The sequence below is a fragment of the Anopheles stephensi genome, chromosome X (genome assembly GCF_013141755.1).
Source record: "Anopheles stephensi strain Indian chromosome X, UCI_ANSTEP_V1.0, whole genome shotgun sequence".
NCBI lineage: Eukaryota > Metazoa > Arthropoda > Insecta > Diptera > Culicidae > Anopheles > Anopheles stephensi.
This window is the reverse complement of record NC_050201.1, coordinates 21,399,681-21,423,424: the sequence shown is the minus strand read 5'-3', so window position 1 is coordinate 21,423,424 and position 23,744 is coordinate 21,399,681. Positions and strand designations below refer to the sequence as shown.

At 37.3% G+C, this 23,744-nt stretch overlaps 4 protein-coding genes and 1 long non-coding RNA gene across 13 annotated transcripts in view; 3 read left to right on the top strand and 2 right to left on the bottom strand.

Annotated features, from left to right (window-relative positions):
* The first annotated feature begins 67 nt into the window (after positions 1 to 67).
* Positions 68 to 6,378, top strand: LOC118513745. Of its 2 annotated transcripts, XM_036059905.1 has the most exons (5): positions 68 to 1,154; positions 1,245 to 4,248; positions 4,308 to 4,710; positions 4,790 to 5,097; positions 5,165 to 6,378. In XM_036059905.1, exons 2-5 carry the CDS (start codon positions 4,134 to 4,136, stop codon positions 5,503 to 5,505), a joined length of 1,167 nt encoding a protein of 388 aa, XP_035915798.1. In that variant the 5' UTR covers positions 68 to 1,154; positions 1,245 to 4,133; the 3' UTR covers positions 5,506 to 6,378. The 2 variants fall into 2 exon arrangements, with proteins under 2 accessions (XP_035915798.1, XP_035915807.1); XM_036059914.1 differs by having other exon boundaries at positions 68 to 4,248.
* A 125-nt stretch (positions 6,379 to 6,503) lies between these two features.
* On the bottom strand, positions 6,504 to 8,092 carry LOC118513935. The gene is made up of 4 exons (XM_036060313.1): positions 7,564 to 8,092; positions 7,407 to 7,499; positions 7,262 to 7,339; positions 6,504 to 7,185 (listed from the first exon to the last, which is right to left on the bottom strand). The coding sequence occupies exons 1-4, from the start codon at positions 7,652 to 7,654 to the stop codon at positions 6,575 to 6,577; spliced, it is 873 nt and encodes a 290-aa protein (XP_035916206.1). The 5' UTR covers positions 7,655 to 8,092; the 3' UTR covers positions 6,504 to 6,574.
* LOC118514564 lies at positions 7,979 to 8,544 on the top strand. Its single transcript, XR_004906670.1, has 2 exons — positions 7,979 to 8,045; positions 8,083 to 8,544. It is a non-coding gene; the product is annotated as an uncharacterized LOC118514564 (long non-coding RNA).
* Positions 8,545 to 9,857: 1,313 nt separating this feature from the next.
* The window catches only part of LOC118513984, a 493,738-nt gene continuing 479,851 nt past the window's right edge, over positions 9,858 to 23,744 (top strand). Inside the window, exons 1-4 of one of the 2 annotated variants that reach the window (XM_036060423.1) lie at positions 9,858 to 10,130; positions 10,224 to 10,590; positions 10,758 to 11,028; positions 11,118 to 11,188. In XM_036060423.1, the coding sequence (XP_035916316.1) occupies positions 10,408 to 10,590; positions 10,758 to 11,028; positions 11,118 to 11,188 (525 nt within the window). In that variant the 5' untranslated portion in view covers positions 9,858 to 10,130; positions 10,224 to 10,407. Of the gene's footprint in view, positions 10,131 to 10,223; positions 10,591 to 10,757; positions 11,029 to 11,117; positions 12,431 to 23,744 lie in introns of those variants that run through there. The other variant, XM_036060418.1, reaches the window with a different exon arrangement.
* Positions 12,189 to 22,910, bottom strand: LOC118513469. Of its 7 annotated transcripts, none has more exons than XM_036059289.1 (4): positions 19,274 to 22,910; positions 18,642 to 19,195; positions 18,277 to 18,568; positions 12,189 to 12,638 (listed from the first exon to the last, which is right to left on the bottom strand). In XM_036059289.1, the coding sequence occupies exon 1, from the start codon at positions 22,341 to 22,343 to the stop codon at positions 20,382 to 20,384; it is 1,962 nt and encodes a 653-aa protein (XP_035915182.1). In that variant the 5' UTR covers positions 22,344 to 22,910; the 3' UTR covers positions 12,189 to 12,638; positions 18,277 to 18,568; positions 18,642 to 19,195; positions 19,274 to 20,381. The 7 variants fall into 7 exon arrangements, with proteins under 7 accessions (XP_035915182.1, XP_035915172.1, XP_035915163.1 ...); XM_036059279.1 differs by having other exon boundaries at positions 18,277 to 19,028; positions 19,107 to 19,195; XM_036059270.1 differs by having other exon boundaries at positions 18,277 to 19,028; positions 19,111 to 19,195.

Below are 23,744 nucleotides of genomic sequence, written 5' to 3'. Positions count from 1 at the left end.
TAGGGAAGGCAAAGGTGAAACTTTCCCGATTCTGTAAGAGAACCCTAGAAATGAAACACAAGCTTCTTGCTTGAGGTCGAATTACAAGTCGATTTTATTTTCAAAAAATCCTGTCTTATATACTAAAATTCTGTGGGAAAAAGAACATGAAATGCATTACATCGATCTTCTTCATCCTAACGCGGTATGCCGATACGTTTGATGCTATGCATCGTCCTATGCATATTCGATAGGCTAAATCTGTAGCTCAAGTGCGTATGTTTATTTTCCTATCTTTTGCCTGTGCGTCGTTTACCCTATTCGTTTAATGTTTTTTCCTTCACTGTACTACGGATAATACGTGGTTGGCCCCTTTTTCGTGAAACTGATTGCGCAACGATAATGTATGTGCTGGGCTCTAGCTTTAACCGTTGTTAAAGCCCATGTTCTTTATTCTCGTATTTTACCACAAGGCCTTTATTTATGATTTCCATAAGTCTGGATATTGTCCCTCTTCCGCTTTTAATAACGCACCATACTGTCGTTTTCTCATGGTAAGAGGTCGCCATCTGTGAGTTCAGGTTTAGGTGAAAGATATTTAATTATTTAAAGTTGTTTATCTAACCTTCGCATGCCGTTAAATTTATTTCAATTTGTCGCGTTCGTAACATTCCGGCCCTCGTAAAACGACTAGTTTTACCAGATAAACGTGACGTAATTACTTAGATATTAGATTGTTAATGCCCTAGTTGATTTCACTCGATTTAATTTTGAACTCGATTGTATCGATTATGAACTTGAGACTTTTAGTAATAATATATGTGCCTCTCGCCGTTGAAGTAATATTTCCCAACCGTGTTGAACATGATAAGTGTTTGGACCAATACTTCTGAAATTAAAGTACCGAATGAGAAGCCTTGAAGATTTGGTTGTTGACTTGTTATTACTCTACGAATTACATACAGATGATGCTGTTCTCGTATTTCTTTGCTCGTATATCATGTCTTTCATTTTTTGCAGATTTTCATAGTCGTAGACTCCACTTTCCATCAGATTTGGTTAAGGTATATATGACCAAGTTGTAATAATGTCGGTTGTTATTTCTGGATGAGGGATTGTTTCTCTTAACCTGTGATCAATGGTGTACCATCTTCCACCAATGTTAAATTTAGCAGGTAATATTGGAGAACAATCGATTTGAGTACGTACCTCTTTGTTGTAACATTTTCTTTATGTTGTTATATTTCACTGGTATTTCCTGATAGCAATCATCTTTTCTGTCGTAAGTAACGAATACTGGCTTGCATTCGAGAATATACCATACTTTCGCGGCGACTACTGCTGTATAACGTGGACGTTTTACAAGATTTGAAACGAACTAGCTGGGGTTTGAGCGTGAGTTAACAACCTGCGTTGTCAACTCAGCATTTCCTAGTGTTGTCAACCGCCACCGGCCCGAATGCACACGATCAGCAAACAGCGTCGATCAGCAAACCGTGTTGATCTTCTGACCTAGTTACCGATTGCAAAACATGCAATAGCCGAATCAGCAATAGTCATCAAGAATCTTCAATACCTTTCCCTTCCCTATCCAATTCCCAATAACCAACTTGTGTGTAAATCAAACTTAATAAACTCACACCGATTTTGACCGCATAACAAGCAAGTCTCGATTTCCTTCGTCTGTGTCCGAACCCTATAGTTTTAACTCGTGCAAGCGCTAGTTTGGTCTCCATTAGCGCTTTATCTATTTTACACATTTCTGTCATTACCGTTGTGTAAACGTCATTCAGCTTCTGTCCTAGATAACTTTCTACCAGCGTTATTTTGGAGTTAAAATAGGTTAAGAGATCCATATTTCTCCCATTTACCGCCTTGAGTTTGAACGGTGATTGGTAACCGTTTAAATCAAGGATGAAGATTCTCGGGTGATCGGTTACGTAGCTGTCGAAGCCGCAAATTTGTTTTATGTCGCGGGCCCTTATGGAAAACAAATTCTTTTGTTATTAGGGTGTACACAGCATTTTTATAACCGTTAACTTTGTCGTTGTCAAACGTCTTGTTTACCGTGCTCTCGTATATTATCTCAAATTCGGTTCTTTCGCACAACCTTTGATGATCTAACTCCCAAGTGAAGTATCCGTATTCGGCGTCGAGACACCAACCGGCACTATATGGACACGTAATACCATTTCTTATTAATTTTTGGTCGTCTTCGATGTCCGCTGATGCTGTGTATTCGAATCGCCTGATTTCGAACTCGTAAAACACCAATGCGTTCTCCCAAGTATAGATGGACGTCTTGTAGACCCCTCCGGTGCACGATGAGCCCTTGACGCTGCCAATTACCAGTGTTTTACCTCTTATTGTTTGATTACGACTAATTTCTGTTATTTTATGATTAAACGTGAGTGAAATTACTCCTGAATATAGTCTTTTCCCTCTTGATGGAAATTTGTAATATGAATTTCTTCGATAGTTTTTTCTACTATATTTTGCGGCCACTTATCTTCTGGCATTTTTAAGAATTGTGCCCTGTTAAGCATATTGAAGGTTTTGTTATTATTTTTGTCGCTTCGTCTGCTGGATTGTTTTCTGATGGTACCCATTTGTATTGATTTACCGTTGTGATCTAATATCTAATATCTCGCCGATCCGGTGCGCAACAAAATGTCTATATTTGCGGTGAGATGAATTTATCCATGCCAGAACAGTTTTAGAATCATTCCAGAATATCGATCTGGTGATTTTCATTCGTGTTTTTTTCTATAATTGTTTCCCATAGTCTTACTCCTAACAGAGCTGCTTGCAACTCCATTTTAGGAATCGATAGTCCCTTTATAGGAGCTACTCTAGCCTTAGCAGCAAGAATTTTGACGTGAGCTCCAGTGTCCAGTGTCTGCGCTTCTAGCATATAAAACGGTTGCAAAGCAGCATATAAACGGTTGTATATCGGATGCATCCACAAAAACGTGTAATTCTATTTCCGATTTAATAGACGTGTTTAAAATCCATCTCGGAATGCGTATATGATTGACCAATTCAACACGAACTAGCCAGTCGTTCCACATTTTGTTTGATTTATCCAAAATTGGATGATCCCACTCATTTGTTTCCTTATGTAATTCTTGCATTAACATTTTACCTTGTATTGTGACGTGAGATATTAGTCCCAATGGATCAAAGACACTCATTATAAACGATAATACTTGTCTTTTTGTAGGAGGTCGTAATTTATTGAGGACTTCTGGTGGAAGCTCTTTCAATTTGGCTCGAAAACCTATGTTATCTTTTCTGGTATTCTAGTATATCCCTAAAATTTAAGAGGATTCGTTATTTTTACTGTCCAGAATTTACTTTGTCTAATTCAACTCTTTCTTGTGGTATTGACGTGAGTAATTCTTTGTTTTTTGAGCAAAATTTTGTTATAAATAACCCGCCTTGTTGGTGAGCTTGAATTACTTGTTCGATCGTCTCCTTGGCATCTTTTAGAGAGTTAACACTGTCATTATAATCATCAACATAATGTTGATTGATAATGGGTTCCAATGCAAGAGGGTATTTTTCTGTCAATCTCTCGGCGTTATCGTTTTTAGCGGCTTGAGCGCATGATGGTGAGCATGTCGAACCGAAAGTCATGACTTGCATGACATAGATGTCTGGATAGCGGTTTCTTAGCACAATCTCGCCATATAAAGCGTTGTGCGTTTTGATCTTTTTTGCGAATTCGGACCTGATGAAACATTTCTTTTATATCTCCGCAGACGGCGTATTTACCCAACGAGACAGTTTTGACCGTTTTCGAACAAAAGTGTTCTCTCTGTCTAATCGTTCTCAGTTATTCCCACGCTGAGATAGCAACGCGAGAGATTGCGAGTACGACGGCGGCTTTATTTTTTCTCAGTCAAGAAACGGTCAGAGATTTGACCGTACAAACTCATACGCTGCACTCTCATAACCGGCGGTTCTGTACATTTGTGTGCGTGCATGTTAACCGATTTTATTTTCTATAACGCGTCGCTGACTCTTCTTTACATTCTTCATCGTATTTTACCTTCGTTTAGTGTTATTGTGGTTTCATGTCAACTTGCGAACAGGCAGAAGTTTTGTGTGAAGTTTATGGTTTTATGTGAACATTTTGATTTTTTTTTTAAATGTCGGATATAAAACGTGCACGGAAAAGTGGAAGATTTTACCGGCGGTCGAACAAGTTTAAGGCGCTGAATCCATCAGTTGAAATTGGACAAGAAGCGACACAAGCTGAAACATGTAAGCCCATGTTGTGCTCAATGCTGTTGACAAATAATAAATCATTGATTCCATTCTAGGCCCCCAATCGTTACCTTTAGATCTATTTGAAGATGAATCTACAGTACCACCAATCGGTATAAATGAACCCCAAATTGAGGACGAAGATGAACCATTGGTAGATTACATGTTTTCTGATAATGATGATGAGGATGACGATAGTTTTTTGAAAAATGACAATGCTCTAACGCTGGATAAGTTGTCCGTAGTAGACGGAATTCGATATTGGGCATTGTCAACAAATGCCACGCATAAGTCCATTGACATGGTGTTAAAGTTATTCCGAAAGGTTAATGTAAAAGTCCCTGCAACTGCTAAAACCTTGCTGCAAACGAAACGAAACGCATCGTCAGAAATAATGGAAATTGGAGGAGGACAATTTTGGTACCATGGCATTAAAAAGTGTTTGTGTAATTACTACCGGTAAATAGTTTTGGAAATGTCAAAAAAATGGTGTATATTTAACCATAATTTGAAATTTTTAAATTATTTTCACGCATAGATACGACAAGCCGCCATCGAAGCAACTGACGCTGACTATATCCATTGATGGATTACCGTTGCATAACAGTTCTGCAATGCAATTCTGGCCAATACTTTTTAAAATAGTAGAGGATTCAAAAGCACCGGTAATGACTGCTGCTATTTTTTGCGGCTATAACAAACCAGAGAGCACCGAACAGTATCTCCGCCCAATGGTTGAGGAATTGAATGATTTAATATCCAATGGTTTAGACATGCACGGTGAAAATGTCGCCGTTAAGCTTTTGGCCATAGTTGCTGACACGCCGGCAAGGTCGTTTGTGAAAGGTAAAATATTTTTCAATTATTGCATGTAACAGCGTATAAAGTCCTTTTTAAATTTATTTTTTTATAGGTGTTACTAGCCACACCGGCTACGGAAGCTGTTTAAAATGTACTATCGAAGGAGAGTATTTGGGCCATAAAGTTACATTTGTCGGTTTAAATGCTCCAAAACGAACAGACCAAGCATTCAGAAATGACGCTTATCCCGGACACCGCAAAGTGCACACCCCTCTGTTGGACATTCTATTTTTCGACATTATTGAAGATATATGTGTAGCAGATCGGATGCATCTTATTGACTTAGGAGCAACAAAGCGGTTGCTTCTGGGATGGCGAGACGGTACATTGGGCATAAAACGATGGACGGAAAAACAATGCAAACGGATTTCGGAGGCTTTTCAAAAGTACTAAAACCTCTTGAAGTACATAGGAAACAACGCCATCTCAAATACCTCAATCATTGGAAAGCATCCGAGTGCGCATTTTTTTTGCATTACGCGTCATTTGTCATCATTAAAGATCATCTGCCTGTTGAGGTGTACAAACACTTCATGCTACTGTTTTGTGCCATTACACTGTTTTCTTCAACAGTTCATAAAAGTAAATGGCACGTTGCAGGTCAGTTACTAAACAAATTTGTTGAAAACTTCCCTAGCGTGTATGGCAGACAGTACATGACAAGCAATTTTCATAATTTGCAACATATTTATGATGAAATGCTCAGGTTTGGGTCACTATCACTAATTTCGACATATCCTTTTGAAAACCATCTTCAATTTTTGAAACGTCTTCTCCGTAGTGGATGGAAGAGCTTGGAACAAGCCATTAACAGACTCGCAGAGTTGGATGAATTTAAGATTCCTAAAAGTAAAGATGCTTGTTATCCATTAATAAGTGAAAAAAAGAAAACAATCAGTGTAACTGTAAGAGAAGATTTTGTATTGCAAAATGACCAAAGAAATTGTTGGTTTTTAACAAAAGACAATAGTATCGTTAAATTTCATTCAGCAAATCATGTTTTAGAAACAGGTAACAACAAAATATGTATCAGAGGACCAAAACTAAATTCGAAAGAGTTAGTGTTCGATGACCCAATTGAATCAAGTGAAATGTTTATATTCAAAAGCTTCAATAATGCTTTGTCAGAAACTACGTTCGAAACATACACTGATCAAATACTGTGTAAGTTAGTAGCTCTTCCAACCAGCTCTGTGCAAGAAATAGTGTTTGTTCCTTTAATACACACATTGATAGAGTAGATGTGCTTTGAATTCAATTTAGATAATAAATATGTAGTTCATTTCATGAGAAGTATCACATTTATTTACCCATATATGCAATGAAACTAAATAAGATCTTAATTAGTGTATAGCAAATTATTTAAGAAAGAAACAACAACTCGATATTAATAATAATTTTTCAGAGAGATATCATTTATTTCGGTGGTAGTCTACATGATAAGTACTTAATGATTAATGAATTAATTTCTTTTTTTATGAAGAGAAGTGTGTTTGGTAGGAGAAAGGTTAGCTCGAGACGGAGCGTGCTTAAGACGAATTTTTATAAAATCTGCAACGTATTTGGGAGTTGCTAAAACTCTCGCATTACTTCCTATTTCTTTTAACAGAAGAAGTATGCCTTCACACTTCCTGAACTCTATCTTCGTTGATCCCGGCTTACTTTTTCCAGTCCAACTGATTGTGGCAAAAAATGGTCGAGTAAAAAGGAAATCAAGCGCTCCATGTAATCGACTGTCTACATCTGCGACTGTTATTTGCCTCTGCAAATACCTAACTACATTTTCTTTAAATGATGGGTCAGTGCTAATCGATTGCTCAAAGGTATCTAATTCTTCTTTTGTATTAAGCTTGGCTAGCTCAAATTCGTTCCTAGAAAGTAGACCTTGCCTAGGACAACTTACAGCGACTAACTCCTCTACAGCTTCTCGATGCCGGGCTGAATTTCTAATAAGTATATCAAGTTTATTGTCTATAAGATCCTTTAAATACTTATTTTCTTTCTCTAACCGATCCACTTTGGCTCTAAGCTCCGCAATCTCTGCTTCTGAAGACAATTTTGCTCTTTTGTTAGCTATAATAAAAATGAGAATATTTTAAAATTCGCACATCGTATCACATAGACAAAATACTCAAAAAGTAACACATACTTTGTTCATTGCCGCAAATTTCATCTGGTTGGATTGCTCGATCCGCGCATTTCTCGGTGTTGGCATGACAAGAAGAATCTGAAAGTTAAAAATAATGCTATATAATTAAAAAGAACCGAATCGTTTTGACCGCTTTGAAACTTACTACATGGCTGCATGTCGACTGCAAGGTTATTATTATTGTTCGTGGAATTGAGCTGTGGTTCCCCTATTATTTTGATTATTTGGAGGTTTGGAACTGCAAAGGAAAATGTAATTTATATTATTTGAACATAAAAAAAAAAACACTTTACCTGACTTACTATTTGGAAACTGAATGGTTGGAACTTGGTTTGTACCAACTTCTTCGTAGGTGTCCTCACACCACATGTCCTCCTTATTTGTCGTTTCCATTTCGAATCTTTTGCAAAGTTTGATGTTATGATTTTCAACTGTTGTTTCGACACAATGATTGAAGCAATCTGAATTGGTTTTCACTATAACACTTTATTTGCTTGTGTGACGCGTAACTGATAGCTTAGGTTAGCAACTGAACTTTCCGATGGTTACAACAACTCTTGTGTACGAAGGTTTTAAGACAACTCTCGTTAATTAGGGTTGCAACCCCTTTTTATATCCTTTTTGGAATAGCACTGCAATTTTTAAGCAGTGCGAAGGAGTCCGCAATGCGAAGGAGAGTCAGCATGAGTAGTTATGCACCCTGACCGATGCGTACACAGCCCAATACTCGCGAATTTGTTACGATCGGCCAGGGTAATCTTTTGTTCTTCCTTGCATCCGTGAGGTCAGGGTAAGGATATCCTCCTTCCTACATGCGTGAGGTCAGGGTAAGGATATCCTCCTTCCTACATGCGTGAGGTCAGGGTAAGGATATCCTCCTTCCTACATGCGTGAGGTCAGGGTAAGGATATTTGCAGATCGGATGTTATGAAGGAGTAAGTGGAACCGAGGAAAGCGAGGAGAACTCTATGGAAATTTCCATGCGGTTGGGTGGATTGAGTGTTTAAAAGAGGAATGAGATGAGAAGAGGAACTTTTGCTGTTGAATATATACATAAGCCATAACAACCGTATTTTTGCTATATACATGCATATCAAATTACAAATTAAGAGATAACTTTACTAAAACTGAGCCTGCTTTTGTGAGAAAGTAAATATTTAACAAGTTAAACGCTGTAAATTTTTATTCTACTTTCCGTTCTGGAGGCATGTCGCGCGAATTGCAGCAAGTTGTGCTGTGCGTGCACGTTTAAACATGTCCCAATGATACAGGACAATGCAAAATAAAAAAAAAATAGAGCTTAACTGAATATAATTGCTAATTTTTTTCTTAAGACATGATTCCCGATTACTTTTAAAACATCAAACAAAGAAACGCTTATTTGTTAATGCAAAATAATTTGCATTATCGGTTCCTACAAACAAATTGTCAAAACGGTATGCATAGTTGGCAAGCTTTTTCCATTAAATTGTATCGTCTTTTCACAGACACGGTACACATACGGTATAATTCTCAACATGCATAGCTTAGAACAAAACCTATCTCATAACAATCACATACGACACAGCCTCGGTGGTTCAAATCGTAAACACATCAAACAAACAAGGTAAATCCGATCATAACCAAGTTCTATTCCCGTTCTTACTTACCTATTTACTACAGCTCCTGTAAAAAAAAGCGTCTGCACTCGCCTGGAACAAAACCCGCGCAAACTAATTCGCACAATATCGATACACCTCACACTTCGCCCCTAGCCTAGCCACAAAACGTCTCCTCTGGTGCAATCATCCATCCTACACATAGAAGAAAGCGACAAGAACAAACACGTGTGAAGAACAAGAGCGAACATGAAATAAATACCACCAAAAAAACGCGTTGGCGACAAAGCAAAACCAAGCCAAACAAGGAACAACACCATATATACTTTTTTTTGCTTGTATATGCCTGTTCGTCTCCCATGCAAATACAGTCAATAAAGTAACCGTTTTTTGACCATTTTTTTGCAAAGGAAAAGAGAGTGAGAGCCTGTGAAGAGCAAATGGTCAAATCCGTCTGCTATTTTTAATGTTTTTTGACCGTGTTTGGACGGTCAAATCTTAGTCAAAAAACGTTCCAAAAAGCAACGAAATCGTTCGCTTGGGTACCTTCACGGAATCTAATAAGAATTCCAAATAATGAGGTAGTAGCATCTGGCCCTAAGAGTAACGCGGAATTAAAAGATTATCCTTTTACTTTGACTGCGACGTCGAAAACGAGACGTGGTTTCGGAGGATACTTGTTTTTATTGATTACAATAAAATGTGATAAATAAAATAATTGGGATACGTTCTTCACCATTTCCCATGGTTCCAATTTCCTTGCGTATCCTTTTTTCTTATCCATAACAGCTGCGCTTGGAGCGGGGAGTATCCAATACAGCGAAAGGAAAGAGAAAGAGAGCATGAGAATATGGTGAGAACGAGTGCCGAGTACGCTCGCCGCTCACGCCCGGTCACTCAAGAAGGCTGAAACTCAAATGACTTTCCCCGCATGACAGAGAATAACTCATTTTGATGCCTCTCGCTACCCCTGACCCACACTTACTCGCACTCCGCAATCCCACTTCATGCCTGAACGCTTCCACCAGTAGTGTGTTTGCCGAATTTTCTTCCTGAGCATAAGCTACCCTCACACTCCACCTCGATACTACCTTCCCTCTCCATTCCGGAGCGCTCGTTCCGTTAAGGTGTTCGAAAAATTTCGCCTTGCGCTCGGCTCACACTCTCGCACTCTCACATAGTCCACCACTCTACGCTACTCCTGAATGCTCTCTCGTTCTATGTGTTGGAAATTCACACTTGTGGTATAAAGTTTACCAGACAGATCACAGGTAGATTTCAACTTGGCTTGGCTTGGTGCGCATGAAAGCGGATTATAAAGCTTAAAATTTTATATTTTAAATACAAATATCATTCTTTTATAGTGTTTTTGGTGAAATAAACTTTACCGTGTGGCTATTGAACGAGTTTAAGTCTATTCGCATGCGCAAAAGTGTTTGATCGTACTAGTGCAGTGAACCAAGTGATGAAAGAGGCGTTCAGTATAGTTCCGTGGATCAGGAAGCCGATACGGATTTCGACGTGCACGAGGACAGCGATTGTCAGGACATGAAGAGTGACACCACCTATAGTTTCTTCGATAACATAACGCTGGCAGAAGGGCTTCGTTATATTGCCGTCACGAAAAATTTATCGCGGTCAACCGTCAACATGATACTGGCCCTACTTCGAAGAAAACTAAATGTGTTGCTGCCAACGGATTCGCGCACCTTGCTGAAAACGCCTTCCCAAGTCGGTTTTGAAATTCAACCAATCTCGGGAGGGCAATATTGGTACAGGGGAATCGAAACAGCGTTATACACATAGGTTCACTTTGTAATAAGATTTAAGTTCTTTTTTATTAATATTTTCTATTTCTCAGGGACAATATCCCACCTGTTAATCAATTATCCTTTCAGATTTCCGTCGACGGATTACCGCTTCATAATAGTTCGGCAAGGCAACTATGGCCGATTCTTATGAAGGTTGAGGAACTGCCAGAAGCCCCGGTAATGTTAGTTGGGACATATTGCGGATACACCAAGCCGGACAACATCGAGCAGTATTTGCGGCCACTCGTGACGGAAATAAATGAACTGCATGAGAGAGGTTTGATGTTCGGCGATAAAATGGTGCATACTAAACTATGCATGTTTATCGCGGATTCACCTGCTCGCTGTTTTGTCAACGGTAAGTATTCAAATATGTGTTTAGCATGCGCAACTTATAATAATTTTGCCAGACAATATGGTAATATCGGCGATTATATTTCATTCTAGCTACCATTATCTTCGTTGGAAAACATAGCTGCCTGAAATGTTCCTGCGTTGGAGTGCACGAAGCGAACAAGGTAATTTTTGTTTATGTGGATGCTGAGTTGCGTACAGATGAAGGGTTCAGGAACAGGGAAGATAGAGAGCATCATAAAAGTTGGCGATCACCGTTAGAAGATATTAGCTGCTTTGATTTGTTTCAATTGTAGCAGAACGTTTACATTTATTAGATATCGGGGTAACAAAAAAGATAGCAAGAGGTTTAGTAGAGCACAATTTTTTAGATTTTGGAAGATGGACAGCCCAACAACACGAAAACGTGTCTGATTTTCTAATGTCAACACAGCTTCCGGTAGAAATCAATAGAAGATTACGGCACGTTAAGTTTATTAAGTATTGGAAGGCAACAGAATTCCGCACGTTTCTCCATTACGTTAGCATAATTGTGTTTAAAGATTTTGTGTGGGAAAAAGCTTTTAATCATTTCCTGCTCTATTTCTCTGCAATAACCATTTTACAATTTTTTTTGTTGCAATAACCAGAACAAAACACCACCATCTTTGGACGCTTGCTAAAAAGATGTTGTATAAATTTGTAAATGATTTTGCCAATTTTTATGGTCGTAGACACATTTATGATGACGTTGATAGGTTTGGTCCCTTAGATAAAATATCAGCTTATGTTTTTGAAAACCATTTGCAATTTATTAAACGTTGCATTAGATCATGCAATAGATGTTTCAAGCAGGTTATAACGAGGGGTAGAGAGTTTGAAAATATTAAGAAGGCTTATCATATAATAACACCAACTTATCCTAAGTTGTTGGCCAACGGCTCCGGCTTGCAAGTTCCCCCCAGACAAAAAGTGATCTAAAACGACTGAGAGCCCCTAATTTTGTGTCATATCCCCTGAAATTAGGACCGGGTTGTGAGAATGTGTGAGTGAGCACGTGCAGCCATATTGTATGCATGTGGTAGTGAGATACGGCGGCATGAATGTATGCATGTATTTGTGATATCGGTTTGGTTTTGGACGGCTCCGAAATAGACAATGGTCTAGTTCACATTGAAACATTTATTGAATAGGCAAGGTTTATTTTCAAATCGACTTACTCCGGCACGTTAGCGTTTAAAAGTTGTCTGTAAAGTTGGTGATTAATTTTCCTTTTACAAGGTAAAACCGTATTAAAATGAAATCGCTTTATAATTAAATACTAATTTAATCCCTACAAACGAATTATAGATGGATTCCAAGAAGCAGGATACAAATAATAACAACTTGCCGCTACCGCCACAGGAAGACAAGAAGTACCTGTTTCTCTATAAAATGATTGCAGATGTTGAAGTGCAGTTGACCGCACAAAACAAAAAGTTGGATCAATTGACCACGAAAATGGAGCAATTGAAACAGACGATTATGAACCATCCCAGTGGCATCGGTAGCCCAGCAACAGCAATTAGTACTCCAGCCTTCAGCACAGTAAGTCCAGCCTTCAGCACAGCGGAGACCATTGACGATCTAAATTCCCTGGAATTGAAATTGTGCAATGTAGATATGCAAAATTCTTTTATTCAGTGGTTAAAAATGAAAATTAATCGCGAAAGTAATAAGGAACGTGTGTGCGATGCGCTAAATATTATAATAGGCCCAAACTTGCTAGTTAATATGTCGTGGACAGGCAAGGGTAAAGCCGGAGCAAAGGTGGCTTTATGCAATTTTATAAAGATATTGCAAGCCATACAGAATGTAAGTGGTAACTGTACAAACGAAGAGCTTAATGCATGGATGCAGTTAAAACTTCATCATAGTGATAATATGAGTTATAGCTGGTATAACATTACCAGGCTAATGTTATATTTAGATACTTAATAGTATTTTCATCGGGGACTCACTGTCAGCTGCTAGTTCTGCTGTCAGTTGAGAACGAGTAGAGACCTTCTTCTAAAACCAACCGTCAATAAGGAAAGACGTGAAGCAACATATCATAACTGGCGCAGTCGAAGCTTTCGAGCGACGAAGTTCACCTTTAGCATCATATTGGAAATCCAGCATATCCAGGGCGGTTCAGCTGATAAACAATTGAAATCATTGGTGACAATCTATCCTCGAAAGGCGAACCCGAGCAACCGGTTTACCCATCTCTGGCGGAATACCAGCGGATTTGTGCTGTTCGATAAGAAACGCTACCACGTAAGACTACAAATAGTTGTGAGTATAAGTGCGTGATAAAAAAAGAGAGTGAAATGGAGCACACGATCGCAAATTTGCAAGAGCAATTAAATGAATTAGTTAGAAGATTAGAGATAAAACAAGCATAAGAACAGGTTGACGCCGCGGTTAAATTCACGCAGCTTCCAGATACGTTAAAATATTTGCCAGAATATAGTGGAGATAAAAATACGCTAACCACATGGATAGACACAGTGGAAAGGACAATGAACCTTTGCCACGAGGCTGAGGATAGTGCCGTATACAAAATGTGGTTTGGCCACGTGCGAAACAGAGTAGTAGGTAAAGCAAACAAAGTGCTACTTATAAAAAACTGTTCACTTAACTGGACATTCATTAAGCAAACATTGAGTGAAAATTTTAGTGCGCATAGAAATCTGTCCAACATTATTTCCGATATTTTGTTGCTTAAGCAAAACGGTTTATCACTAAAAAACTACATCAGTGTGTGCGAAGAATTATATCATGAGCTAAACAGTAACATATACCAAGATCCGATCAATTCAGGACATGAAGCTGCTATCATGCGGGTGTTAGTGATTGCGATAACGAACGCATTTATCGATGGTTTAAGTTACGATCTGCCTAGACTAGTTAGAGCGAGTAAACCCGATACACTCGAGAATGCTTTTCAAACTGCCAGAGATCTTGCTGATGCACATGTTAGAGAGAGACAAAAGAACCAAATGATGAACAGAAACTTCGAGTACCGTAATCCAACACCGCAACCAAATGAGTTTGTACGAAAAGATATTGTCGAAAAAATGGATGTTGATCCATCTGCTAGGCACTCTTACAACAGTCGCTTAAACCGCAGTACAAAAGAAACGCAAAGAAATAAGCATCAAAATTATTTTAAGTCAACAGGTCAACCACGTTTTCATGTTGAGGAATTAAGTAACGTTGATCAAGAAACAACTGAAGAATCTATTGATAATTTAAATTTTCACATAGTTCAGCACAAAGAGCACAAAACTTAGGAAATTACATCCCGTACATTAAATTACGAACCACTTGTGGAAAAATATTGAACTTCCTGATAGACACTGGAGCAAATAAGAATTATATCCGCCGAAGCTTGGTTAAGATAGAAAATTGCCGTAGTATAAAACCATTGGTCGTACGCAGTGTGCATGGATTGTCTACAGTGGATAAATTTGTAGAATTCAATCCTTTCCCAGGAAACTCTTCTTCGGAAAAATGTAGGTTTTATATCTTTGATTTTCACCCATTTTTCGATGGCCTTATTGGATATGAATCGTTACAAAAGCTTAATTCCACTATCGTAGCGTCGGAAAATACTTTAAAAATCGGCAACGAAATTATACCAATGTATGAGAAACATGCAGAACTGCAAATTATAAATCTTGAAGCTTCTGAAAATAAGATTGTTCTATTACCAACACTTTACGAAACCGGTGATTTTTATTTGGACAACGGATTGGAAATTTATCCAAATGTATTTATTTTGCCTGGAATTTATAGATCAAATGATTATTTTGCCAATGTAGTAGTTTGCAACTGTAACAAGTTGAAAGTTACAGTCAAATTAACAAAAGTGTTAGAATTTGAAATTAATAATTTTGAAATTCCATTGAATCACAACACATCAGACATTTGTAATTCGAATCATTCAAACGGAACTTGCAATGAATTGCGCATTAATGGTCAAACTGATCATTTAAACCCAGAAGAGAAAAGAAAGCTTGAAAAACTAATTTTGAGTTATAAAGATATCTTCTTCGTTGAGGGTAATAAATTAACCTTTACCAATGCTATAAAGCATCATATTAATACAAAGGACGATGTACCAGTCTACACAAAGTCATATCGCTACCCTTATTGCCAAAAAGAAGAGGTACAGAATCAAATTGATAAACTGCTAGAGCAAGGCATTATACGACATTCTAATAGCCCATGGTCATCGCCAATATGGATCGTACCAAAAAAGAGCACTGTACAAGACGTTCCTAAATGGAGACTTGTCGTAGATTACCGGAATGTAAACAAAAAAGCTATCAGTGACCGTTATCCTATCCCTAACATTACAGATATATTAGACAAACTAGGAAGGTGTATGTACTTTACTACACTTGACCTCGCTTCCGGGTTCCATCAGATAGAAGTTTTTGAAAAAGATATTCCAAAAACCGCATTTAGTGTTGACAATGGTCACTACGAATTTGTTAGAATGCCATTTGGACTGAAAAATGCACCATCCACATTACAACGCGTATTAGATAACATCCTAAGACCTCACATCGGCAAACAATGCCTAGTTTACGTGGACGATATAATTGTATTTTCTTCTAGTTTACAGGAGTACTTAATTAACTTGAGAGATGTATTTGAGACCCTAAAACAATTTGGTCTGAAAATACAATTAGAAAAAACAAAGTTCCTACAAAAAGAAGTGGCATTTTTGGGTCACATTGTTACTCCCGAGGGCGTCAAGCCCAATCTCGAAAAAATTTCAGTTATTCAGAAATGGCCAATGCCTAAAAACGAGAAGGAGCTTAGGGCTTTCCTAGGAGTGATTGGGTACTACAGGAAATTCATTCGGGATTTTGCACAGATAACGAAGCCATTAACGACACAATTGCGGAAAGGAGAATCGATCGTAACCTCTAAAGAATACATTTCAGCATTTGAAAGATGTAAAGCCATTCTGAGCAGCAGTAGTATTCTGATCTATCCTGATTTTACAAAAACTTTCATTCTTACTACAGACGCTTCGAATTATGCTATAGGAGCGGTACTTTCCCAAGGGCCCGTTGGAAGCGATAAACCCATAGCTTTTGCTTCAAGGACACTCTCGAAACATGAAGAAAATTATTCTACAATAGAGAAAGAGCTGCTGGCAATAGATTGGGCATGTAAATATTTCAGACCATATATTTTTGGAAGGAAATTTATTTTGTACACAGACCATAAACCTCTGACATATGCCATGAATTTAAAAGACCCTCACAGTAAATTAATCAGGTACAAGCTAAGATTAGAAGAATACGATTATGAAATTCGTCATAGGCCTGGGAAGCAAAATGTTGTGGCCGATGGATTATCTAGAGTAAATACTTCTGGTGAAATTAATAATTCTAGCATGACGGTTCATTCAGCCGACAGTGATGATGGACAGTTTATACCGATGACCGAACTACCATTGAATTTTTTCAAAAAACAAATCATTTTGACACTAGGTGACTGCTGCGAGGAAAATCATGAGGAAATATTTCCACAAGTATTTCGTTGCACGATTATCAGGCAACAGTTTGACACTGCAGAAATAATTAGAATTTTCAGAGAAAATCTTAATTCAAATAGATTAACTTGCATATTATGTCCACAAATGTTGATCAGTCAGTTACAAGAAGTTTTTCAACACTATTTTTCTAATACAAATCCATCTAAAATAAGAATCACTCAAAAAATACTAAAAGATTTGGTAAACCTTGAAGAACAAAATGATGTCATTGAAAAGACGCATGAAAGAGCGCACCGAGGAGTCGATGAAAATCACAAATCTATTATTCAAAAGTTTTATTTTCCGAAGATGAAAAACAAAATTCGTAGTTTCATAAACCTTTGTAAGATCTGCTTAGAAAACAAATACGAAAGGCATCCATATAAAATAAGATTTGCAGAAACACCTATTCCGAGTAAACCTTTGGACATAGTCCATTTAGACATTTTTATATCCCCTCCAAATTTGTTTCTCACAGCAGTAGATAAATTATCTCGTTACGCTATGATAACTCCATTGAAATCTCGTTGTATCGCCGACGTTAAACGTAGTATCATTAAACTAATTACAACTTATGGCACTCCTGCATTAATAGTTTGTGATAACGAACTTGCATTTAAATCAATCGAAATAAGAGGATTGTTGCAAAGGTTAGATGTTGATGTTATTTATACCCCTTCAAATCATAGTGAGAAAAATGGGATAGTTGAGAGGTTCCATTCAACCTTAACAGAAATATGTGTAAGGCATAAATACAATGATTTATCTGATAAAGAAATCTACAAAATTGCTACCACTTTATACAATTCTTCCATACATAATGCGACGAATCTAAAACCAATGGAAATATTTTTTGGAATTAAAGAGGGGGATGAGCGGCCAATGAACCTAGAAAGAATTTTAGAACAAAGAAATGAAATATTTGATGAGATTGTGCTTAAACTTAAGAATTATCAAAGCAAGTATCTAGAAAAACATAACAGAAAACGTGAAGAAGATCCTGAGTTTAATAGGAATGATGCTATCTATAGTAAGAGGCAAGGTATAAGAAATAAGAAGAAACATAAATATCAAAAAGTAATTGTAAGAGAAAATAGACGGAAATCATTTATTGATGATAGATACATAAGATTGCATAAAGCAAAAATCAAAAGGAAAAGAAGAATTTACACTTAAGCCTACGTCTAGTGAAAATGTTAGAAATTGCGAAAAGTGCTAAAAACTATAAGATTTGTAATAAGCTTACAATAGTAGTAAATTACTAAAAATGTAATCAGCTAGACATAGGAGTATCGCGACGTTTGTAAATAGTTAGTTTTATTGTAAGATTTTAAAATTCTGTTAACTTTAGTGTCTAACGAGGACGTAAGACTCTGCCCCCAGGAGTAGTTATAGCTGGTATAACATTACCAGGCTAATGTTATATTTAGATACTTAATAGTATTTTCATCGGGGACTCACTGTCAGCTGCTAGTTCTGCTGTCAGTTGAGAACGAGTAGAGACCTTCTTCTAAAACCAACCGTCAATAAGGAAAGACGTGAAGCAACATATCATAACTTATGCTAAAAAGAAAGTATTGCAATAAGTCTTCTTGCCATGAGCGTAAAAATAAGTTACCCAAGCTAGATTAAGACAATTAGAAATGTAGGTAGTTAAATATAAAAATATAAACAAAAATGTAAAATCCTTACTTCTTTGTAGATGTATCTTCGCTTCGAACGATGTTTAAAGTGTAAGTCCGTTTACAACTTATATTCTGGATTGTCCCTGACGATATATAATAAGAAATTTTATGACCACCATTACTTGAGAATATTGTTCCGATAAAATTAGATTATATCAAGCTTATACAAATGACTTATCTGCTTATTGTTGTAAATGCTTAGGCGTTTCTTCCAAAAACATGTATCGTATAACTTCATAAATTAATGCGATCGACATCCTATCAACTTTTCGCTTCTTCGATCTCATCCGTTTCCTGCCCTGTAAGTAGAAAGGCGTATTATTTCAAGCCTCTTTTGCTGTTGATAGAAGGCTGATATTAATTTCTACTCACTTTTGTTGTTCTAAAGATCATGCGCATGCTTCCTGACTCTCTTCCAAGTGTATAACAAGAATTTGTTATCATCGTTACTTTTATGTCATCTTCATCATTGCTAACTCAAGCTGAGCACCTAAAGATGCTTTATTTTATGTAACGTTGACCAAAACTAATGCCCTCAACATAATAATTGATTCAGAACTACTACCAAAGATGTCATGGACTGGAAAGGGGAAAGGAGGGGTAACGACATCTCTGCACCTTTGCACAAACATCCTCCTAACAATTAAGAAAAAAGTGGAGGGTGTACGGATGAGGAGTTGAAAGGATGAATGATTTTGAAACTGCACCATACTGATAATATTCTGAAGAGGAAGTACATGAAAGCCAGCTGCTACGAAGCTACGAATAAAATTCAAGACAGTATAAAAAAAAGTTTAAGTTCCTAATGATTACAATTCAAGTTTATCAAATATATACTTACAAACGTAGCAAAGAACTACTGACAGGAACATACGGTTACAGTTTCTGGTTTCATCATTGTCACTTCCAAAAGAACCATTTCTGACCTGTAATGATTTGGAAAGAAAAAAATGTAATAGATAGTTAATATGTGCAACTATGTTTGTAGGAAACATCATACATACCCACACTATGTAAGGATCATTGCCAACGTTGCCTTTAACATCACAAGTCCATGCATGACACGACGAATTTGGGAGTTTGGTGTCTAGTAAACACTTTCTATTGCCAGCGCAACACTGAAGCTTCGGTAGAACGTTTACATTATATACGGGGATTCCGCCAAAAGATTTCAGGATTAGGGACATAGCCTCCGTTATTTTGAAGATACAAATAGAAAAAAAGAGAGAGAAACTCGGATTAAACCTGCAACCATTGCAAAACAAATCCTAAAGCTAAGAATCGGCGGCATCGGAAATAACATTCATTTGGTCTCTGTCTACTCACCCGAATGCTGGTGTACGGATCGCTTAAAATCCAGCCTGAGGTATCAGATACTGTGTATCCTGGGTAATTACCATGGTTGACAACTCACTGCCTACATCACGGTACGAATGGTCACGGGACGAATGGTCACGGTACTGAGGATCCGGATAGTCTGGAGCATCAGCTTGCACATATAACTGACACTGTTGCCTACATGCACAACTAGGGCGGCGAAATTAATGTGATATATTAACCATAATCATTTTACCACTACCAATTATCATGATATTATCACCATTACCACCTTTACCAATATAATATGATGATATTGATGGCCCACCTCGTACCCCTGCATAGAATTGAGGGAACGAAACTATCGTTGGAATATTTACATTTTAATTTTATCTCGAAGGCTAACCGAGTAAATGTTGGATACGACTAAGCTTTAACTTGGTCGAACTACAATTACTAAACGCGCGAGTTTCTCAAAACTATGCAGTCACATTCTTTTTTTTTGATTAGAAGCTTTAAGTTAAAACTAAATTAAATTACTTCCATCAATATCATCATAAAAGGCAGACTATGTAACAAACAATCAGAAAATAACTGAACATGGAACACAAGCTACATATAAAAGAAAACAATAATATTGAATAAAACAAAAAAAATTAAACTACAATTAAAATGTGATTAATGCTGAAGAAAACTATGTAACAAAGGAATAAATAATACTGAAGGAGGCGTATTGTCCACAAATTCATCTACATTGAAGTAAGCTAGAGGACAAGGAGGCAAATTAAGAGGAACTTATTTACATTTTATTTTATCTAGGGTTAAGGTTACAGGTTTAGAAGGAGTATAGGAAATTAGATTATAAATGTTAATGGCACTAGATTGTACTTCCACTACTGACACATCATCCTCCATTCTAGCAATGAAATAATTTTCCTTATTTAGGTACTCAGTTCCTACGATAGTTAAGTTTTGGTTTAGATTTTCTACTCTTAAAAATTTTACTATTTCATTTGATGTTGTTAGTAACCATTGGTCTTTAAAATTACATTTTAAAACAAAACTATCTGAAACATGCAACCCACAACCATCTGTAGTCAAACAAGGATACTGATTTTTACTAAAAGATGCTACGTTAATAGAGGCATATAATTTCGATCTAGCTGCTACTTGCTCCAAACACTTCGTTCCCTTTCTAACACAACGCTTAAGATATTGAAAAAAAAATTCAAAGGCATATGCCGAGAAGTTGTCCAGCTGTCCAAGCTCAACAACATCTTCATGTACGTGAAGCAGATTGTGCACATTACTACTCATATGGGTACGACCATAATGAGTAGGAAAATCCAAGACAAACATTTGAAGCATTTTTTGAGCAAGGGGCCGCAAGTGGTTATATGTTGAAGCAGAGTATATAGTAATGCTACAGAAATAAAGCAGATAATGATTGTAGCCATCACTGTGCATAAGATCCTTGTAAACTACGGGGCTAATATAGTGTAAGAAAGTTCTAAATTCTGTAGCTTTCCAATATGGAAGATAATTCAGGGAACGGAAAGGGCGATGGATCTCACAAGGAAGTTTGGTTTTAATTAAAAAGCGAGAAACGATGGCTTTTTGTTCACTGGTCGACTTTGGAAATGTCAGCATTTTATTATTAATAAGACCTTCTAAAATTTTACGGCTACCACCGCGGTCAAGAAGGTGAAGTCGTTCGGCAACTGGAAACGCTTTAATAATATCCAATCCCACGACGTCTTCCAGTGGCGATCGGATAGATTTATGATGTGGCTTATCATCTCTAGCACGAAAACTAATATCTGTACGAGGTGTTGCAAAAACACCTTCAAAAATTACTTTACCCTCTGGTTGAACATGTTCACCAAGGATAGTACATTTGGTACATCCGTGCTTTCCCGAAAACCCTAAAACCGACTTTTTAAAAGCCCGCGCTGGCGCATCGGCTATCAAACACTTGACACGCACACGAATTGTACGTTCACCAAACTGCATACCAGTAAGGTGCAACGTATTCAATTCTTCCACGAGAGGTCGAAGAAACTGTTCTAAATTGCCTGGTTTTTTTTCGCCGCTAAATATGCCTGCAACCATTACTGGACAATTAGGTATTTCTTCGACTTTGAAAAGAAGAGGCCAAAATTGGGTAGAACTACTTTTGAAAAGTGGAAGCCCATCGGTACATATTTGTAGATTAGAATCACTGGCCTCAGGGATGGTCCTTTTGAAAAAAATTCTAATGGCAACCTTAATCCCAGGATACCAAAAATGTCCACCTACAACATTTTGTATCTCGTTGCCTACTTTGGGAATTTTTAGGAGCGTACGAGCATCGTTTGGAAGTTCAGGATGGCCAAACTTTCTTAATATTGCCAGGAGCAAATTTAAGAAACTGCGGGAAAGATGACCAGCAATTGCCAAATATCGCAAAGCTTCTCTCAAATTTTGAAAATTATTTAAAAAGCCATACGCTTCTGTCCAAAAATCATCAACTCTTTCGTCGTGCTCATTTTCATCATCATTGCCTTCAGCACCTTCATTGTTATAATTGTTAATATTCAAATCTACGCTACTTGTACTCGTATTAGTCAGACCTTCGCCAGTATTGTTATTATCAACATCTGCGCTATTTTCTAACCCGTCACCTAAGCTATCTAAATCAGAATCATCAAAATCGTCTGTAAAGAAAAGACATAAATAAAACATAATTAAAATTACTTTTAATACTTTCAAATGCATTTATCACAAACAGCTGAGAATGTGTCACCACGTAAATATGGATTGGAACTGATTTGAGGTGGAGACACGGTGGAGAGAAGACTTGTTATCAACTATCTTCTGGTAAAAAAAAACTTAATTCAATACTGTGCTAATCTTTATGATTCATTATTCTATCTTGGGTTGATACAAAAAGTGGGAAGATACAAGGACATGGTGCTGCTAATTGCAGCCGGCTGTACGAATACAACAAGTGTGAACACAAGTCGAAGTGTTGCCCACAAACGGCAGGTTCATCTTCGGGTGATGGTAAAATAACAGAGCAAAAAGTTAAATGTGCTAACTGTGATGGAAACAATCCTGCTGGTTATTATGGGTGTCCGGACTGACCGATACTGAAACCGATATCAATAGATACGTATATGCCCAAGATCACGCATTTGAAAATGTCGCCTGAACACTCCTCACCACTATCCCAGGCACATAAAGTAAACGAATGGAAAGCAAATACTATCTAAACTTCCCCAGGGATATATGTACCGTATTGAAGAAAGAGGATAAGCCCAGGAAATGGCGACTTATTTAACCCTAACGAAATCACCCCAATAGTAGGAGACATGATCAAATCAAAGCGATCTTTGAAGTAGTAAGTAAATTTGTTTTTCAAAATTATTCATAAATCCAATAAAACCAATATTATAAAGTGGAACGCAGTCTTTTATAAAAATATAAGTAGGTTATATCTTAATTTTCAAGGAAATTGACAGCATGGTAATTAAAGAAGGATTGTTGCTCTCTTTTTCTTTCCTTTCGTTATATTGGATGCTCCCCGCTCCAAGCACAGCTGTTATGGATATAAAAGAACAATTCTTAGAAACCTAGTTGCAAGGAGCAATTTACGATGCAATCGAACGTTTTATTCAGAATGTTTACAGCAGCTGGTCGATCAAAACAAAATATTGATTGCGTTTAACTAGCAGTGAAATTTGTACTGAAATTAGAAAAGGTATAAAAGTTATGAAAAACGAACGTGAAAAACTATACACAATTTCATTAGGTTGGGTACCTACCGACTATTTGGTTCACTGCACTAGTACGATCAAACACTTTTGCGCATGCGAATACACTTAAACTCGTTCAATAGCCACACGGTAAAGTTTATTTCACCAAAAACACTATAAAAGAATGATATTTGTATTTAAAATATAAAATTTTAAGCTTTATAATCCACTTTCATGCGCACCAAGCCAAGCCAAGTTGAAAACTGTTAATCTACCTGTGATCTGTCTGGTAAACCTTCTACCACAAGTGTGAATTTCCAACACATAGAACGAGAGAGCATTCAGGAGTAGCGTAGAGTGGTGGACTATGTGAGAGTGCGAGAGTGTGAGCCGAGCGCAAGGCGAAATTTTTCTAACACCT

What these genes read in the sequence shown, in the direction of transcription:
- LOC118513935 (XM_036060313.1), bottom strand. Translation starts at nt 7,654, where the DNA reads ATGGAAACGACAAATAAGGAGGACATGTGGTGTGAGGACACCTACGAA. An exon ending in AGTCGACATGCAGCCATGTA is followed by an intron (nt 7,340 to 7,406) that starts GTAAGTTTCAAA and finishes TTTAACTTTCAG; the next exon opens with ATTCTTCTTGTCATGCCAAC. An exon ending in AATTTGCGGCAATGAACAAA is followed by an intron (nt 7,186 to 7,261) that starts GTATGTGTTACT and finishes TTTTTATTATAG; the next exon opens with CTAACAAAAGAGCAAAATTG.
- LOC118513469 (XM_036059262.1), bottom strand. Translation starts at nt 22,343, where the DNA reads ATGCATTTGAAAGTATTAAAAGTAATTTTAATTATGTTTTATTTATGT.
- LOC118513745 (XM_036059905.1), top strand. Translation starts at nt 4,134, where the DNA reads ATGTCGGATATAAAACGTGCACGGAAAAGTGGAAGATTTTACCGGCGG. An exon ending in AGCGACACAAGCTGAAACAT is followed by an intron (nt 4,249 to 4,307) that starts GTAAGCCCATGT and finishes ATTCCATTCTAG; the next exon opens with GCCCCCAATCGTTACCTTTA. An exon ending in GGCAAGGTCGTTTGTGAAAG is followed by an intron (nt 5,098 to 5,164) that starts GTAAAATATTTT and finishes ATTTTTTTATAG; the next exon opens with GTGTTACTAGCCACACCGGC.